Here is a 20,461-nt window from a genome sequence, read left to right on the forward strand (position 1 = left end):
GTTGTAAGATTCCACTTCATATTGCTAGGTACCATGGTCTCGTTGCTAAGATTTAGTATTTCGCCACAAACTAAACACACAGGGATAGGGTTTTCCTCATTCTTATTCCACGTAAATCCATACGCTAAGTAACTGTCCAGGTATGATCCTGCCTTCTTTATGTGTTGAATTTGACAGTCCGGGAGAAACTGTAACTGTAGGAGCCGACTGTTCACTTTCACTTTCTTGGCATTTATGTTTAACAATGAACTTATCCAGAGCAAAACACTGTGAATCAACGCGAAGAAAACAACTGAAAGCAGCGGCAGAACTCGTACACTTTTATAATATATTGTTCTGTCGAAGTCTTGGGAATGTTCATGAAGAAGCAAGTAGTCTATACCAGTATACTGAGTCAGGAATGTTCCTAGGGATTGGCTGAGTTGGATACAAGTGTAATTGAATTATTGAAGTAAATCAATCAGTGTCACCATCTGTCTTGCATGAGAGTAATTTATTTTATTTTGCTAATAATTGTAACATAAAATATAATATAAACAGATAAAACTTTAGCTCACTCCTGAAAGAGTAGAATGTGACTTATTTTATTTCAAGACCTTACAAGACTTTAGGCTTAAGTAGACCGTATTTTTTTTTTTTTTTTTTTTTTTTTTTTTTTTTTTGTTTGTTTCAATATCTCGCGGCACCCCTTAGCCGATCACGCTGCACCCAAGGGTGCCGGGGCACACCGGTTGGGAATCACTGCCCTAAAACCTCACATCACAGAAAGAGGCCATTTCTGATACGTTAGAAGTTCAAATTCATACTTTATTAGAGCAATTCCTAATTGTAACTTTTCTGTTCAGGAATGGCAAACCATGTATGATCTCGCCAAGATGTTCTTACATTGCCTTAATCATTGGAATTTCGAAACTCCAAGTGCAAGGCAACAAGTTGTAACAGCAGATGAAGTGTCTGCTTATAAGATCAATTACACCAGGTAAGAAATGGAATGCCTTCTTCTTTTGTTTTTTGCTTTAACTCTAAAACTAAGTTTAACGTTTAAATTGACTGTTCAGCATATTTAAAATACCAACCATTTTATTGTCATCTGTTCTTGTTACATGGAGTCCCGTTTATTCCTCTCTATATCGATTCAGACCCACAGAATTCGGGTTCATATCCCAGCTAATCCAATTTGAATTTGTTGTTTTGTTGTTTTCTAATGCCAGGCGTTTGACAATAAAGTCATTTGACCTCTTGCACTCCAATATTTTTCAAAGATATCATAGTCAGCCACTGAAGCACAGATTTTGAGGTGTTCCGAATCCATTTCTTGGTTTGAGTTGCACAATGGGCAGTTACGGGACTGATATATTCCAATTCTATGCAGGTGTTTGGCCAAACAATCATGGCCTGTTGCCAATCTAAATGCAGCTACAGACTATTTTCGTGGTAAATCGGGAATTAACTGTGGATTATGATGCAGAGAGTTCCATTTTTTCCCTTGGGATTGTGTTATCAAATTTTGTTTGTTGAAGTCTAAGTATGTAGATTTAATAAATCTTTTCACAGAATAATACGTAGATTTAGTAACAAGTCTGTAAGTAGCAGTGCTGCCCTTCTTTGCTAAAGCATCCACATTCTCGTTTCCCAGGATTTCACAATGGGATGGTATCCATTGGAATACAAGTCTTTTATTGAGTGATATTAATTGAGAGAGCATTTTAGTTATTTCTGCTGTTTGAGATGAAGGTGTATGTTTAGAGACTATTGATAAAACCAACAATCCACAAGCTAAATACCAATTTATTACATAACTTACTAATGTGTCCATATTTTATCTTCCCAAATTATGGCAACCCTAACTTTGTGGCAACATTGTTCTCAATGTACAGTAGTGGCAAAAAACCGGACCGACTCTTGTAGCTGATTTCAGAGCCTTGTTCACTCCAGAGCACGATAGACTAGTAACCAAGACTTTCGTGGTTCGAATCCTGCCTGGGAAGGAAACTTTTTTTGTTCCTTATTCAAATTTATTCCCAATACTTTTCGATTGCAGCGATATTTTACTACTTAATGAACTTATTATTCCCAGAACATGAATTTTACCAGCAATCGAGAAGTATTGGGAATAAATTTGAATAAGGAACAAAAAAAAAGTTTCCTTCCCAGGCAGGATTCGAACCACGAAAGTCTTGGTTACTAGTCTATCGTGCTCTGGAGTGAACAAGGCTCTGAAATCAGCTACAAGGGTCGGTCCTGTTTTTTTGCCACTACTGTACACTTTCTCTTATCACGCAGACTTTAGTTTATGTTAATCTCTTATTTCCAAAACCATGAGGTTACAGTGGCAACAAAAAATTCTTCATTGTTCACATTAAAACTTTGAATGTCCCAAACTGTTAAATAATTTGTCTGTCAATTTTGAGATTGCATGATTTTGAATTTTACATATTGTTAGACACACTGACTATGCATTTTATATTTACTGTATATTTGTAATTGTAGGTGGCTTGTATTTTGCCATGTGCCTGCATTTTGCGACTCATTGCCTCATTTTGAAACGACACTTGTGTTTGGGCGGACACTGCTGCGTGCTGTATTCCGTTCAGTGCGTCGCCAGCTGATGGACAAATGTAACAGTGAGCGAGAGAGAATGCCTCCTGAGAAGAGAGTTCTTGTTCTCACGCATTTTCCAAGGTATATTGCAAAACATTTCCGTCATACTTTATTATTTCAAGTGAATCATAGCTCACAAACACTGTTTGTGTCTTAAATGTCATTTACATTGAGTATTTGCTATGAGAACTCCTAAATATGAGTTAACCAGAATTAATATCTGATGTTATAAAACTTAAGAAAGTCTGTTCTGAAATAATTTCTCGTCCTTAAGCTATTAATGTAATTTGTCAGTGCAATGTGGTATTTGCCTAGACAGACTCAAGTACTCAATAGTAAAACCAATGAAAAGAGATATTAATTTAATATTGCTATTTATAGATCAATATTATTAACAATATTTTCAAAAGTTTTCTATAAAGTTATGTATAACAAATCATATCGTTATTTAGAATCCAACAATATATTAGTTTTAGAATAATTTTGATTTAGAAAACAAAAGTCAACAGAGAATGCAGCTTTTAGGTTGGTGAATGAAGTAATGAATTCTTTAAATTCGAAATTAATATTAGAGAGTTGTTTTATGATTTGACTAAAGCATTTGACTATGTCAGTCACAATATATTGATAAACGAATTAAAGTTTTATGATCTTAAAAGTGAAACCTTATATTGGTTTACATCTTACTTATAAAATACAAAACAAAAGTAGAAATAATTATATCATATAGTCACAGAGTTACTCAGAATTTAGGAATATTATACATGGAATTCCCCAGGGGTCAATTTTAGGTCCAGTATTGTTTCTGGTTTATATTGTGACAGCCGAGAGTCGATCGCGCGTCCCACAGAGGGCGGAGAGCGCGAGAGATGGGCAGCGTGGCGAGGGAGGTTGCACGCGTATCTGGTGCATGGGCATTTGCGGTATGGTACGAAGCAAAGGGGACACAAAGCTGCAGGTGCTTTGCTGTGTAGAAGTAGAAATTTCGAGCATCGTGGTTTCTGGAAACTATGGTTTAATGATAAAAAGGAGACGCGAAGAAGGAGCCAGCCAATAGTTGTTGTTAGTATTGAACAGCGAGTTCAGCAGCGCCCAGGAGTCTAGGGTTCGACACGCGAGTGAACTTGAGCAGCGTCCAGGTGGAAGCAACGCAGTTGGAAGACTTGAGTTCGAGTGCATTGGACTGCCTCCAGAAGTCTTGAGTTCGAAGTTCAGTGGACTGACTCTGCAAGTCTTGGGTTCGATATACTGTGAACTTGAGTGACTGAGCTAGAAGAATTAGCCAAGGCAAACGAACTGTGAACTGAGAACTGACAGTTTTGTGTTGTAAATAGTGCTTTGTGAACATTAGTTGAGATTAGGAGTACATTGTTGTTCTCAATAATCCAAGTGAATTGTCATTGTCGTCTGTGGAGTGCAATAACGAATACTGTGTTGATGTGTGGAGTGAAATACCCATTGTTGACGGGAGTGTTTTGAATTCAGTTATAAAAAGTCATTATTGTTGTGAATAACAGTTTCATTATTGTTTGAATTAAAAGTCACAGTATTAATGATTTAGCCTCAACCATAAATACTTTATCCCAAGCAATCTTATTTGCAGATGAAACAAGTGTGATTATTTCAAGTAAGCAATATGATCAGTCTGTAAATACTTCCAATACTGTTAAAGCTAATGCATGAGTGGTTTAATGTGAATAAACTAGCACTTGATGTTGATAAAACTAGTGTAGTCATAAGAGTGCTCAGTTTTCTTTCAATGTTAGATTAAGTGTAATTGATCTAGAAGAATCTGTAAGCACGAAGTTTTTGATTTAGAATTAGATAATCACTTAAACTGGAAAACAAGCATAGTATAAATATCACTCCTAAATTGAGCTCTGTCTGTTAACGCATTAATATACTTAACCTTTATTGACTATGTGGTCACCTTTAATATTGCGTATTTTGTATACTTTCGTCTTAGAATCCCCACAGTTTCTCTTATGTACCTTTTGTTACAGATTGAAATTTTTATTGGTAGGCTAAATATAAATAATAAATACATTTTACATTATCGTTCATGATCTGTTTACTTGAAATACTTTATTCTCGGGTAGATAATGTTATAATCTTTTCACAATGCAGGTTTCTGTCTATGTTGGAAGAAGAAATTTATGCACAGAACTCGCCAATATGGGATCCCGAATTCAAACCAGATCCACCTAGCCACTTACAGGCAACTCTAGAAGCGAAACTTCCTACTGGTGCCATGGCAGCAACATCTGGATTGAGACGAGGAGGAGAATTTGAGAAATTAACAGTGCCACCTAGTGACAAAAATAACTTTACAACAGTGACTCTCAGTCCTGGCTTTGGAAAGAAACAACTTAGGGAAGGAGGAACAGCGAGGTAAATTAATATATCTAACAATGGTATTAATTAACATTATTAAGGAATGATTGGATGCTCTGGTACTTTCTTTGAATGTTTCTAAAACAGAATTAGTATATTTTCATTAACATCACTTGGCCTTGAGCCATTAAAATGAAATAGTAATAAAAATATAACAATACATAATTATGACCTAGTTTTGCACATGCCACTTCTTTAGTATATCCAAACAACTTCAGTATGTAGATATTATTATTGACCAACATTTAATCCTCAAACACAGAGGTGCGGTCTCTGAAACTGCTCCAAAATTTTTAATGTGGAAATGAACCAGTCCCCACCACTTTACGAATGTGAACACTTGTGTACTTTCTGCTGGGAAGCCAGTGGGGCAGTTCACTTAGTGGTATTTAATTATTTCGTGTAGTACTGGAGATATTACTCATAGTTCAAAATTTAAAATTTAACGATTAATATAGACTAATAATACACAGTGAAAATTGTTTAGATCCCAAAAGTTGTAAATGTCCACCATTGAAAGAAGCCACGTATGTGAAATATCTGGGTATCATTATTGATCGGAATTTAAAATGGCCTCATCACATTACTTATCTTCGTAAAACAATTTATAAATTCGTTAATCTTCGATGCTACTTACCCATTAGAGTTCTACGAAATGTTTATTTGGCCATTATTCAGTCTATCATTCAATATGGTATAATTGTTTGGGGTGGAAGTACAAAAATTAATCTTGGTCCTTAAATTTACTACAAAAACGAATAATTAAAATTTGTGTGAAGAAACGTTTCGATTATCCAACTAAATTAATTTATTCTGAATTTAATGTATTTAATATTGAACAAATTTATAAGTATACGCTGTTAAAATTTTATCATAAAAATTGTAATAAGTTTATATTACAGACACATGATTATGACACAAGACGAAATATTAATTCAACATTAGTAGAACCTAAATGTCTCACATCTGCATAGCATTAATTTTGGCCCTCGGTTGTACAATGCTTTAACTAAATTACACCCAGAACTTCTAACATGTAACCCACTAACATATAACAAGAAAATTAGAAACGTGTTAATATCTTCAATTTGATTAAATAAATTTATAGCCTATGTGTATGAATTAATCAACCTATATTATATTTGTATTCTATAATTTTGAAATATATATATATAAATTGTCCTACTTTTCACGTGCGATATTATTCTTCTCTAGTGTTCATATTATATTATATAATTCCATTGCCGCTGTAATTTAAATTTTAGTTCCTATTTTATTTTGTTTATTTATTTTTATTTTTATTTGTATTTTTTTTTTATTATTTTCTGTATTTCTCTTATATTAATATTGTATTATATAATTTCTGTAACTGCTCATTCAGTCTCAAATTTTGTTAATACTACTGTATCTCCTTTTTTATATTGATTGTATTATTTTATTTCTATTTCTCTTGTTTGTAATTATATTCTTTATTTTGTATATTTAAATTTAAATTAATTAATTAATTAAATAAGTATACTGCTAGCAAACTGGACTGTTTTTCTCCATTCTCGCAATAGATTCTACACAAGGCCCTTTGCAAAAAGTTAGTTTTAATGATGAAAACTTTGACGAGACAGTGTTTGAGTGGACAGAGGATGAGGATAATGAGGTTAGACTGCAGGTGAACAAGATTTCGTCCTTAAGAGTGATCAACAATAATTGCCTATTGAAAGTGTACTGTACCTATATAAAGTAGGAAATATTTTGAATATTTATGTTTTCTGCTTTAAACATATATTATTTCAGTTTTTATTTCATTTAATCATTAAATGTATATTATTCCGCTAATTTCATTCAAAACTCAACTTTAATACATTGAGTTCTGATGGACGCGTCTTATTATGTGTACTCATGTATTTCCAAGCAGTAGTAGTCACGAGATTGAGCATTTATGATTTTATAAATAAAATGTTGCAATATATTACATCTCTGCTTTTTAAATTAAGTGAAGGGATGTAAAAGAACAGCACCCAAGTTATTTCACATCCATTGCTTTGTTCTTGTGCCGACAACAATACTAATACAATAGCTGTATCGGAGACCGCATATCTGTGTTGGCAGCTCACATTACACACATCTGTTGTTGAGGGTTAACATGAATATCTCTGTCCTTTGTAACAGATTGCGCTAAACAGTCCACAAATTTTCCATTCTATGTTCTTATTTACTTATTTATGACCTACGTATAGTGTACTTAGCTCTGTCAAAATCGACATTCCACCCTTTAAAGAAAGGATTAACAAAGTTTGTCCTTATAAACCTTTAGATTACCCAACAAAATTAATTTTTCTGGACTTTGGTACATCAAATCTAGAACAAAAATATATAAACATATGTTGCTGACTTACTTCCATAAAAATCAAATAAATTAAAATTGATTCTCATGATTACTGTACCAGACAAATTACAGTTTCTTTCTAAATACACACAAATTTCACACAACTGCTGGTTTAAAACACAACAGAAATTTTGGACCCAGATTATATAACTCATTAATTAGAGTTAATCTTGAGCTAAGTACAGTTAACACACTTCCATTTAAGAAACAAATCTGATTAATTATTTAATAATTTTCTTTTCTTAAACTAATTGAGTTTAAATTTTAAATTTAATACACGTATACTTTCGTAGTTTCTGTTATTTTGTATAGATTATTACATGCTATCTGTATCTTACTCTATATTTATGTTATTGTGGTGCGTGAACAATCATCAATTTTGTAAAATATTTTGTATAACTAAACTGAACTGTGCCAGAGTACGAGCTTCTGCTCTTTTGTGCTGCAATGCCTGTGTAGTGATGACCTAATGTATTAAATGAATAAATTTGAATTGAATTTGAATCAGAATCACAAGGTCAGTCTTTTCTGACTTATTTTCCTCTTTTAAATGTATACATTTATTCTCTTTACTGGTGTTTTGAAATTTTAATAGTAACTGAAGCACGAACTCCTGTTATACTAGTTTTGGTGAGAAACGGACAGCATCTGTGGCAACTGAAGGAGCAGCAAGTTGCAGACCTTCTGATTCCAAGAAACGTCGCATGGTTCCTGAGCCAATGGAAGATCTGCCAGAAGCAACTGTTGCAGAGATCATTGCAACTATTGATGCCCCTCTCAATATGGTTGGTCCTGAGGTGTGTTCAGTATTTGCTCCCTCTTATATACCTCCCTGTTTGAACTTTTGTCATAGAAGACTTCTATCTCTTTTTTTATTTTACTTATTGAATTCCGTAGGTCTTACATCAGCATGTAGCTTTGAGATGCAGAACAAGTAAAATTGTATACAAAAATATGTAATACATAATATATAGTAAGCAGATAAATTCAATTTAGAGGCACAAACAATTCATCAGTTGAATAGAAGGAATGAGTATGGAGAAATTTTGTTAATTCTGTTCTAAACTTTGTCTCTAGGCCCTTCAGAGCTTTAAGACAATTAGGCAGTGCATTGAATAGTGAAGAGCTGAGACTAAGAGAGGGTAGATGGAGATCTGACTTTTGTCTTTATTAAAATGTATATGTTCTAATTAGTATCAAATGTACATATATTAGTTTTTAACGTAAAATATCATCAGAAAAAGAATATATTCATAAAGTTCAGATTTCTATATTTAGGAAAATCTTTTTGCATCTTGTCCTTTATACACATCTGTTATTATACAGTTTGACTCTGATAGACACGAAAAAGATAGAAAGTAAGATTTTTCTAGCCATAAAAGTACATAAGCAAAAAAATTAAAAGAAGTAAACTTACTTTATAATATTAACTTAGTTCATTCATTTAAGTTATTAAAGTGTTTAAGAATTTTTTTCCACGTTTTGGCACGAATTTAAAATAGAGTTGAGTTAGGGGGGAAAAATGAGTACTTTTACAATATAGTATATTAACAGTATTTATAGATCTCTTGGATATGGAACAACAAGTTTTGATGGTGAAATCATTGCAATAAGTGAATGTCTCAGGACCTTCTATGCCACATTAATAAATTTAGGAATGCAGTTATATTGTCCGACTCCAAAACAGCTATTCTATCAATCGTCTCTAAACACACACCTTCATCTCAAACAGCAGAAATAACTAAAATGCTCTCTCAATTAATATCACTCAATAAAAAAATTGTATTCCAATGGATACCATCCCATTGTGGAATCCTGGGGAACGAGAATGCGGATGCTTTAGCAAAGAAGGGCAGCACTGCTACTTACAGACCTGTTACTAAATCTACGTATTACTCTGTGAAGAGATTTATTAAATCTACATACTTAGACTTCAACAAACAAAATTTGATAACTCAATCCCAAGGGAAAAAATGGAACTCCCTGTATCAAAATCCACAGTTAATTCCCGATTTACCACGAAAATCGTCTGTAGCTGCATTTAGATTGGCAACAGGCCATGATTGTTTGGCCAAACACCTGCATAGAACTGGAATATATCAGTCCCGTAACTGCCCATTGTGCAACTCAAACCAAGAAATGGATTCGGAACACCTCAAAATCTGTGCTTCAGTGGCTGGTCATGATAATATCTTTGAAAAATATTGGAGTGCAAGAGGTCAAATGACTTTATTGTCAAACGCCTGGCATTAGAAAACAACAACAACATATTAACAGTATGAGATGAGACTTCCACGTCTAATGAATGGAAGAAATTGCCACTTCAGAAAGGTTAAGAGTCTGTACACACATACAGTATAAAGGGCTTGGAAAGGCATAAGGTAAAATTACATAATTTTGATTCATTTTTATTATTAGTGGTGAGTAAAACGTGGAAATATGCTTTCATTAAAACAGTTACTGACCTGCTGCCACAAGAACATCCAAATAAGGAAAATATTTGTCAGAAATTTTATGTGGAGTGCAGTGGCGGTTTCTCAAGGGGGTTGCAAGTTTGTACACCCCCCAGTAATGTTCCTAATCTCCCGGCTTTGTTACTATTAAAAATATAATTTTATTTTACAATTTTCATTCATGACTGTCTGTAGCTGGCGTCTTGTTTTGTACGTCTGCAGGAGCCTCCAAGCCTTTTGGTTTGCAAAGACATTGAAAACCTAGGGAAGGTAGTTTATAGAGATGTTCGGCTAATGCGGGGACAGGGGGGTTAGAGGCGTGGTATACTGCTTTCCTCATTGAGAATGGTTTGTCGCACCCCCTGACATGGACACCAACGCCAGTGCAGAAGAAACTAAATTCACTGGGAAAGTATCTGTTTCAACTAGACATTTGTCCGAAGTAATAAGCATGAAAAATGTATTCATTCGGCTTGTGCATATTTCGCATATTACTTTCTTAATCTACATGCACACAAACGGCACAATACATAAAGGAGCTTGTATTTTGCTTTAAAGTTCTAAGAGTTGTCGTTCTGACAATAAGTGCTGCTATCTCCCGACAGTCTACGAAAACTGCATTTGAATTTTATGAACGAAAACGTTGCACTTGGTACTTGGTAGAATTCTGATAATGATTCTGTGCTCAAATGTTTTTCATGAGGATAAATCGCAATATAGAGAGCTCCGCCGAGGACCTCTTCCACTTTTGGATTTTCTGTATAAATAGGTATGCTTGTATTTAGTCATTTTACTTATTAACAGCATATAAATTAGCTTTATATGTATACACGGTTTTAAACTTTAAAGTAAAGTATGTTTAACTCCTCTTCGATATCCACTGTGCACCACCATATTTTCAAACCACCAGCCACCACTGGTGGAGTGTATTATTACTAGGACATTCGAAAAGTAATGGCAGCAACTTTGTAAATCAGTACTACTAGTGATGATCATTAGAAGATTTTATTATGTTACAGCATAACTTTTGAAATTAAATAATGAACTGTGCTTCATATAAAGATCATGATTTTCTGAAGTGTTCCAGCCGAAAAATAGCCATGTGTGACATGCTGTATATTTTTAAACCGTTTTTGCTAATGTTGTAAACGTCTTATTTATTTAAATCTTCTTTGTGACTGAATTTTTTAATTTTTATTTTATTGGGTTATTTTACGACGCTGTATCAACATCTCAGTATGCCTATAGTTCACAGCATTTCTTAATTTTATTGTTAGTTTTTAATAAATGAAGTGGAGACAGTACAATATGTACAAGAAAGATTTCTGTAAGAAAGTAGATTTTGTTTCTTTTTTATGAGTTGTCATTGTGGACATGTTTTCTGAATGCAGTTTATTTATTGCAGGCTGTTTTCCCAGAAAACGCACCTCGAGATGAAACTGCCAAGCAAGAAGAGTTGAGAGGAATCATCTCATTTCACGTGGTTGGCAATTCTCTCACGTCAGCTGTTTCTAAACAGACCATGCTGTGGCTTATTGGTCTTCAAAATGTATTCTCTCATCAGTTACCTCGTATGCCTAAGGAATATATTTCACGTCTGGTGTTTGACCCGTAAGTATTGTGTATCTCATTAACATGAACACTATGCCAATTAAAATATTATTTCAAACAAAAAAAAGTCCGGAATATGTGTGGTAAGACTTTCCTGTGTTAAATTTCAACTTACCTCGTTTACATGTTTCGACCTATTTATGGGTCATCTTCAGAACTGGTCGTTGTTGGTCTTCGCGCCACTTGTTCTGTTTCCTGTGAGGATGTGTTTCTTTGATACAGTGTAGAGTCAAAGAGTGTGTCTGTTTTGAAGTTGAATTGTGTGTTGAGAATTTCGTTGGGGTGTGTTTTTGTGTGTGTGTGTATATTTCATATTGTTCTAGTATGTTTAGTTTCTGGCTTTTTGGTTGGATGTGTAGTATTTTCATGTCTGTGTTGATGTCTCTTGTCAATTGTTAATTTTGGAAGGAAGAAGTTATTACTTACATTTTCTAATATTCTATCAAGTTAGTTTATATAATAATTTTAACTAATATTGCGCAGGTCTTCATATCTAAAGCATTGTGGTTAAAAATTAATGTATAGACAGTATAACCAGGGAAATGCCCAGTTTCTCTGCTATTTTTTGTTGGACCATCCTGCATCTTTATATACACATACCATTGCTCTCTTTTCTTCACTCACATTGGCTTTTTCCCCCTTCTTGCTCTTTTGAGACACTTAATACTGCACTAGTATGCTTACTGCACAATTAAAATGATAATGAACGTTAATACACTAGGCATCCCATTGTGGAATCCTGGGAAACAAGAATGCGGATGCAATAACAAAGAAGGGCAGCACTGCTACTTACAGACCTGTTACTAAATCTACTTATTACTCTGTGAAAAGATTTATTAAATCTACATACTTAGACTTCAACAAACAAAATTTGATAACACAATCTCAAGGGAAAAAATGGAACTCTCTGCATCATAATCCACAGTTAATTCCCGATTTACCACGAAAATCGTCTGTAGCTGCATTTAGATTGGCAACAGGCCATGATTGTTTGGCCAAACACCTGCATAGAATTGGAATATATCAGTCCCCTAACTGCCCATTGTGCAACTCAAACCAAGAAATGGATTCGGAACACCTCAAAATCTGTGCTTCAGTGGCTGACAATGATAATATCTTTGAAAAATATTGGAGTGCAAGAGGTCAAATGACTTTATTGTCAAACGCCTGGCATTAGAAAACAACAACAACACTAGGCAATCACAGAAGTGATCCACTCGACTGTTAAAACCGGACCATATGCATTGGAAAGTACTCTGGAATACTCTACACTAAACATTTCTCCATGAGTCATAAGAGGGTAGATCGTGATGTATAAACAAACAACATCACATCACAAGATAAGGATCAGAATTAGAGTGCAATCACAGATTAAAAATGATCTAACTAGTTAAATATGCTACAAAAATGTAGTAAGAAAGCTCAATCAATTTGTAATGATGCACTTTGTCACATATTTTCAAACATTTGATAGGAAAAATAATTTTAGTGGAAGAAATGACATTATAAACAGGTATAAAGCAAAATATAACTAAAGAAATGAGATTAAATAGTAAAAAGACAGATAAAGTTATAATAAATAATAATAACATTGATACTGTTCAAGAATTTAAATATTTGGGTAGTATAATTGACAAGGATGGTGGAGCCTTTGAGGATGTAAAGAACCGAATAAAAAATGCAAATAGTGCATTTGTCCAGTTGTACCCAATATGGAAATCTTATATTATATCTAGATCTACAAAAATTAAAATCTTTAACAGTAATGTGAAATCAGTACATTTGTTAATAGATGTTTACGAAGAATTAAAAAAATTAGATGGCCAGATATAATCACAGATTCAGAACTATGGAAGATAACAAATCAGAAAGAAATAACAATAGAAATCAAAAGACGAAAGTGGGATTGGATAGGGCACACAATCAGGAAAGAAGATGGAGCAGTAGAAAGAATGGCTTTGGATTAAAACCCCCAGGGTAGTAGAACAAGAGGAAGGCCAAAAAATGCATGGAAGAGAACAGTTTTGGAGGAAATTGCTAGGGAGGGGAAAACATGGAGCGAAGTGAAGATGTTGGCTACAAATAGGGTCCGATGGAGGCACTTTGTGAATGCCCTATGCTCCTCGTGAGGAGATACAGGAGTTTGATTGATTGATAAAGCAAAATATAGCAAGTGAGTTTAAACGTTCTGTCACTACTGTATATATGAAGCTAAGCCACCATGATGGTCTAATGATTAGAGCACTGGACTTACAATCCTATGGATGCGGGTTTGATTCCCAGCAAACCCCCAATTTATAATTTGTGTTGAGCAAGCCCGTGGTCCAGATAATATTCGTATGCGCGCGGGAATTTTGTTTCTGTTTCTATAATGCTTAATGTAAGTATTTCAGGGTTTGTGTTTGTTTTCATTAATTCACCATTTATTAGATCTAGGTAGTGGATTTTTTTTAGATATGAAAAGTGAAAACTTAGTAGCAGACAAATTCTTTTATGGCACAGTTGGTATAGCACTGGCCTTCTATGCCCGAGGTTGCAGGTTTGATCCCAGGTCAGGTCGATGGTATTTAAGTGTGCTTAAATGCGACAGGCTCATGTCAGTAGATTTACTGGCATGTAAAAGAACTCCTGCAGGACAAATTCTTGCACACCAGTGATGCTGTTATAACCTCGGCAGTTGAGAGCGTCGTTAAATAAAAACATAACATAACAAATTCTTTTAAATTTTATACCATATGTCAGAGTGATAGATATGTGTTATGCTGCTAATTTAAACTCATTGTCTTTTATTGTTTCAGAAAACATAAGACTCTGGCTCTTATTAAAGACAATCGACCTATTGGAGGCATATGCTTTCGCATGTTCGTGACACAGGGTTTTACAGAAATTGTGTTCTGCGCTGTGACAAGCAATGAGCAAGTAAAAGGATATGGAACCCACCTTATGAATCATCTGAAGGATTATCATATTGGACAGAACATCTATCACTTCCTCACATTCGCAGACGAATTTGCTATAGGTATGGTGTCCTAGTTCTATACTTACTTACTTACAAATGGCTTTTAAGAAACCCGAAGGTTCATTGCCGCCCTCACATAAGCCCGCCATCAGTCCCTATCCTGTGCAAGATTAATCCAGTCTCTATCATCACACCCCACCTCCCTCAAATCCATTTTAATATTATCCTCCCATCTACGTCTCGGCCTTCCTAAAGGTCTTTTTGCCTCCGGTCTCCCAACTAACACACTATATGCGTTTCTGGATTCGCCCATTCGTGCTACATGCCCTGCCCATCTCAAACGTCTGAATTTTAAGTTCCTAATTATGGTAGGTGAAGAATACAATGTGTGCAGTTCTGTGCTGTGTAACTTTCTCTACTTGTTGTTCTATAGCTTACAAAATAGAACTTGAAAGTTCATGGGAAGCCTTGTAAAGATAAACTTCTGCAAGATGCTGAATTTAATAATGTTGACAAGGATGACTAGTGGCGAAGTGCATCAACATTGATTAAAAACGCAGTAATCATAGATTACGAAACGATGGTTAAACAGTAGCCATGGTTAAAATGTAATTTATGTGCACCATTCATAATCACCGATTACTAAAACATGGCTAGCTGACACCTCATTTAACCAGAGTAAAGTCTATGATGGTACATTGTTTCTACAAAATGACTAAAGGAAAGCATCCATACCGCTGCAAAGATAATAGTCAACGTCTAAAAACGACTGCGCTCACTATGTTCTACATCGAAATGAACGTATCCTACATTTTCGCGTTGCATTTGTTTGCCTTTGGGTGCTGTTATATTTGTGAGTTCCATTTCTTTGTTTTTCAGTACTTTTAGGTTAAAATCGTACAAAATGGAAAATTGAATCCAAAAATTATTATATCCCAATGTTAGGTTGAAGTATCGATAGACTTAATTACTAGATTTAAATGTAGGCCTATTATATAAAAAAGATGGAATATCCATAAAGGAAAAGGATGCAGAAAATTGGTAGGAATGTGTGTATGATCTTGGACTACACCAGGGAATTGTGCATTATCCTAAGATCCATCCATAACCTCTCTTTGTTCAGCCAGTGACATAGAAAAAGAGATACCGGTATTCGAGTATTCCCTCTTAAAATACAGAAAATAATAGTTACATAGAATCGTAATATAAGCAGCCGATCCGTTGGAGAAATATGATTGTTCTTGTGTTATTTCAATTGATCCATTTGTAGATTTTGATAAACGAAATCCCTCCTGAAATTTTCTGTCACCTAATTGCTCGCAAGAATTCTCTCTTTCCACTAAAGAACCTTCACGCTCACGCTCTATCCAAGTAATTCAAGTACTGCACAATAATAATCGTCTTCGAAATAATCACCTGTGGTTATGGCCGCCATTTTGCTTTACTTGCTCTACTAATCGCTGGTGATCTCCTTTAACCGCTCCTATTTGGCCGGTTAGAGATTACTGTGGTTAACTTCCTATTTAAGTCGTAACCGAGGTCGATCCACCGTAAAAATGCTTAATCGGGGATTAGGTCACAATTTTAACCGATGGTTACACTAACCGACGTTGATGCACGTGGGCATAGGTATCTACAGATAATCGTGTAGATCCATGAGACAATTGTAGAAGCATGTTCAGAAAAATGAAATGAAGGAAAATGTAGTAGTGTGTCCAATAAAATATATTTTAACAAGTAAAATGAACAGACATTAACTTACCCTTGTGGTGGCCTTAAAGTAACAAATGTTTAAGATAGGCACCACCACCAATCCAGTGTTACACACACACTCTGTGTTGTTTGTGACAGAATTGACAGCACAAGAAATTCGAATTTTGTATCTCAGAACCTGTAATGTTCGGGAAAAGTGGCACAAGTCAAAAATGTTAACTTTACAAAAGAAGGAAAAAAAAAAAACTGGTTTATGTCGATTTGATTTTCTTCTGAATTATTATAATGGAGAAATACTTGTGTCTCTTTTCCCAAGCGAGCAGATGTTTGGGTGAGTTGTCAATAAATGAATAAAAAATGTTTGTGGAAACTGACTATGCCACTTTTCCCAAGCACTGCAGATATACTTCTTTCAACTCTCCTTTTTTTTCTAACTAATATTCACTAAAATCTCAATTTTACTTTTTCCTATAGATTGTAATAATAAATCTATTTCAATATTGCAGGTTATTTCAAGAAACAAGGTTTTAGTAAAGATATTAAGATGAGTCGTAGTACATACCAAGGATATATAAAAGACTACGAAGGTGCCACATTAATGCATTGTGAATTAGATCCACGCATAGTATATACTGAATTTATTGCTGTAGTTCGAAGACAAAAAGAGGTAAGAAATAATACTGCTTACATAAAAAATAATTAAGATATTGTTTAAAAATGAGGTTTTTCTCATTATAATATGTCATTTAAAATTAAATCATATACAGACAGAATTTATTTCTTATCAACAACCATATCATTGTTATATTTATACTTAAGATATGGATAATGTATCAGATAGTATGTAGTATAAGACGTCTTTTACTTTAAATATTTATAACTTAAGATATGGATAATGTATCAGATAGTATGTAGTATAAGACGTCTTTTACTTTAAATATTTATAACTTAAGATATGGATAATGTATCAGATAGTATGTAGTATAAGACGTCTTTTACTTTAAATATTTATAACTTAAGATATGGATAATGTATCAGATAGTATGTAGTATAAGACGTCTTTTACTTTAAATATTTATAACTTAAGATATGGATAATGTATCAGATAGTATGTAGTATAAGACGTCTTTTACTTTAAATATTTATAACTTAAGATGTGGATAATGTATCAGATAGTATGTAGTATAAGACGTCTTTTACTTTAAATATTTATAACTTAAGATGTGGATAATGTATCAGATAGTATGTAGTATAAGACGTCTTTTACTTTAAATATTTATAACTTAAGATGTGGATAATGTATCAGATAGTATGTAGTATAAGACGTCTTTTACTTTAAATATTTATAACTTAAGATGTGGATAATGTATCAGATAGTATGTAGTATAAGACGTCTTTTACTTTAAATATTTATAACTTAAGATATGGATAATGTATCAGATAGTATGTAGTATAAGACGTCTTTTACTTTAAATATTTATAACTTAAGATATGGATAATGTATCAGATAGTATGTAGTATAAGACGTCTTTTACTTTAAATATTTATAACTTAAGATATGGATAATGTATCAGATAGTATGTAGTATAAGACGTCTTTTACTTTAAATATTTATAACTTAAGATATGGATAATGTATCAGATAGTATGTAGTATAAGACGTCTTTTACTTTAAATATTTATAACTTAAGATATGGATAATGTATCAGATAGTATGTAGTATAAGACGTCTTTTACTTTAAATATTTATAACTTAAGATATGGATAATGTATCAGATAGTATGTAGTATAAGACGTCTTTTACTTTAAATATTTATAACTTAAGATGTGGATAATGTATCAGATAGTATGTAGTATAAGACGTCTTTTACTTTAAATATTTATAACTTAAGATATGGATTATGTATCAGATAGTATGTAGTATAAGACGTCTTTTACTTTAAATATTTATAACTTAAGATATGGATAATGTATCAGATAGTATGTAGTATAAGACGTCTTTTACTTTAAATATTTATAACTTAAGATATGGATAATGTATCAGATAGTATGTAGTATAAGACGTCTTTTACTTTAAATATTTATAACTTAAGATATGGATAATGTATCAGATAGTATGTAGTATAAGACGTCTTTTACTTTAAATATTTATAACTTAAGATATGGATAATGTATCAGATAGTATGTAGTATAAGACGTCTTTTACTTTAAATATTTATAACTTAAGATATGGATAATGTATCAGATAGTATGTAGTATAAGACGTCTTTTACTTTAAATATTTATAACTTAAGATATGGATAATGTATCAGATAGTATGTAGTATAAGACGTCTTTTACTTTAAATATTTATAACTTAAGATGTGGATAATGTATCAGATAGTATGTAGTATAAGACGTCTTTTACTTTAAATATTTATAACTTAAGATATGGATAATGTATCAGATAGTATGTAGTATAAGACGTCTTTTACTTTAAATATTTATAACTTAAGATGTGGATAATGTATCAGATAGTATGTAGTATATGACGTCTTTTACTTTAAATATTTATAACTTAAGATATGGATAATGTATCAAATAGTATGTAGTATAAGACGTCTTTTACTTTAAATATTTATAACTTAAGATATGGATAATGTATCAGATAGTATGTAGTATAAGACGGCTTTTACTTTAAATATTTATAACTTAAGATGTGGATAATGTATCAGATAGTATGTAGTATAAGACGTCTTTTACTTTAAATATTTATAACTTAAGATATGGATAATGTATCAGATAGTATGTAGTATAAGACGTCTTTTACTTTAAATATTTATAACTTAAGATATGGATAATGTATCAGATAGTATGTAGTATAAGACGTCTTTTACTTTAAATATTTATAACTTAAGATGTGGATAATGTATCAGATAGTATGTAGTATAAGACGTCTTTTACTTTAAATATTTATAACTTAAGATATGGATAATGTATCAAATAGTATGTAGTATAAGACGTCTTTTACTTTAAATATTTATAACTTAAGATATGGATAATGTATCAGATAGTATGTAGTATAAGACGTCTTTTACTTTAAATATTTATACTGACATTGGCTGATGCAATTAAGAATAAAAATGGGGAGTATTTGAAGCATTTCTAACCAAATCTACTAAAGCTGTTAAGATAGATTACAAATCTTGTAGTTTAGAAATGCCAAGGTTAGTAAAAGAGATGAAAACTTTTATTTTAAAATGCAAAAAGACTGAATTAGAAGAAAATGACAATGAATGTGAATGATAGATTTATTGATATCAGTTCACAAAAGTACTTACTTACTTACTGGCTTTTAAGGAACCCGTAGGTTCATTGCCGCCCTCACATAAGCCCGCCATTGGTCCCTATCCAGAGCAAGATTAATCCAGTCTCTACCATCATATCCTACCTCCCTCAAATCCATTTTAATATTATCTTCCCATCTACGTCTCGGCCTCCCCAAAGGTCTTTTTCCCTCCGGCCTCCCAACTAACACTCTATATGCATTTCTGGATTCGCCCATACGTGCTACATGTCCTGCCCATCTCAAACGTCTGGATTTTATGTTCCTAATTATGTCAGGTGAAGTATACAATGCGTGCAGCTCTGCGTTGTGTAACTTTCTCCATTCTCCTGTAACTTCATCCTCTTAGCCCCAAATATTTTCCTAAGAACCTTATTCTCAAACACCCTTAATCTCTGTTCCTCTCTCAAAGTGAGAGTCCAAGTTTCACAACCATACAGAACAACCGGTAATATAACTGTTTTATAAATTCTAACTTTCAGACTTTTTGACAGAAGACTAGATGACAAAAGCTTCTCAACCGAATAATAACAGGCATTTAACCTTTTTCCTTTGCTGTGGTCGTGCCGGAGAATCAGTCCCATTCCGAGGCTTACTGTTAGGTTTCGTAACAAGCTGTTTTTTTACGGTGATGGGTTGTTAGCCCTTCGCCCAACCCCCAAGCTGGAGGACCACCCCTTATCGGCTGTCCACGACTGCTTATTCTATATTCGCAGCTACCCTCCATATCTGGAGGCCGTCTCCTCTATCCGCAACCTGTGGACACGCCATGCCGTGGTGATAGAGACCCACAATACATCACAAAAGTACAAACTTATTAATTTAAAAATGATCTATATACAAAAGTAGTTATACATAATAAATATACATTTTCCTAAACTAATTAATTTATCGCAAATCTCAGTAATTTATTGGTTCAAACTTGCACTTAGACAATGAATGTGACGCTGAAGAATTTAAAGACAAAGTTTTTTGTGATGCAGCTTAAAATACCACAAGTAACACAAAGAAGATTCAACTGTTAAC

The 20,461-nt window shown here is 33.3% G+C and overlaps 1 protein-coding gene across 3 annotated transcripts in view; it reads left to right on the forward strand.

The window, feature by feature from the left end:
* Gcn5 (Gcn5 acetyltransferase) overlaps positions 1-20,461 on the forward strand; it is a 39,534-nt gene that overhangs the window by 13,176 nt on the left and 5,897 nt on the right. For all 3 annotated transcript variants that reach the window (XM_069817515.1, XM_069817540.1, XM_069817526.1), the window contains exons 6-12: positions 846-979; positions 2,491-2,682; positions 4,729-4,992; positions 8,001-8,172; positions 11,234-11,439; positions 14,238-14,458; positions 16,618-16,778. In XM_069817515.1, the coding sequence (XP_069673616.1) occupies positions 846-979; positions 2,491-2,682; positions 4,729-4,992; positions 8,001-8,172; positions 11,234-11,439; positions 14,238-14,458; positions 16,618-16,778 (1,350 nt within the window). The remainder of the gene's footprint in view (positions 1-845; positions 980-2,490; positions 2,683-4,728; positions 4,993-8,000; positions 8,173-11,233; positions 11,440-14,237; positions 14,459-16,617; positions 16,779-20,461) is intronic.

Source organism: Periplaneta americana, chromosome 1 (assembly GCF_040183065.1).
Source record: "Periplaneta americana isolate PAMFEO1 chromosome 1, P.americana_PAMFEO1_priV1, whole genome shotgun sequence".
Lineage (NCBI taxonomy): Eukaryota > Metazoa > Arthropoda > Insecta > Blattodea > Blattidae > Periplaneta > Periplaneta americana.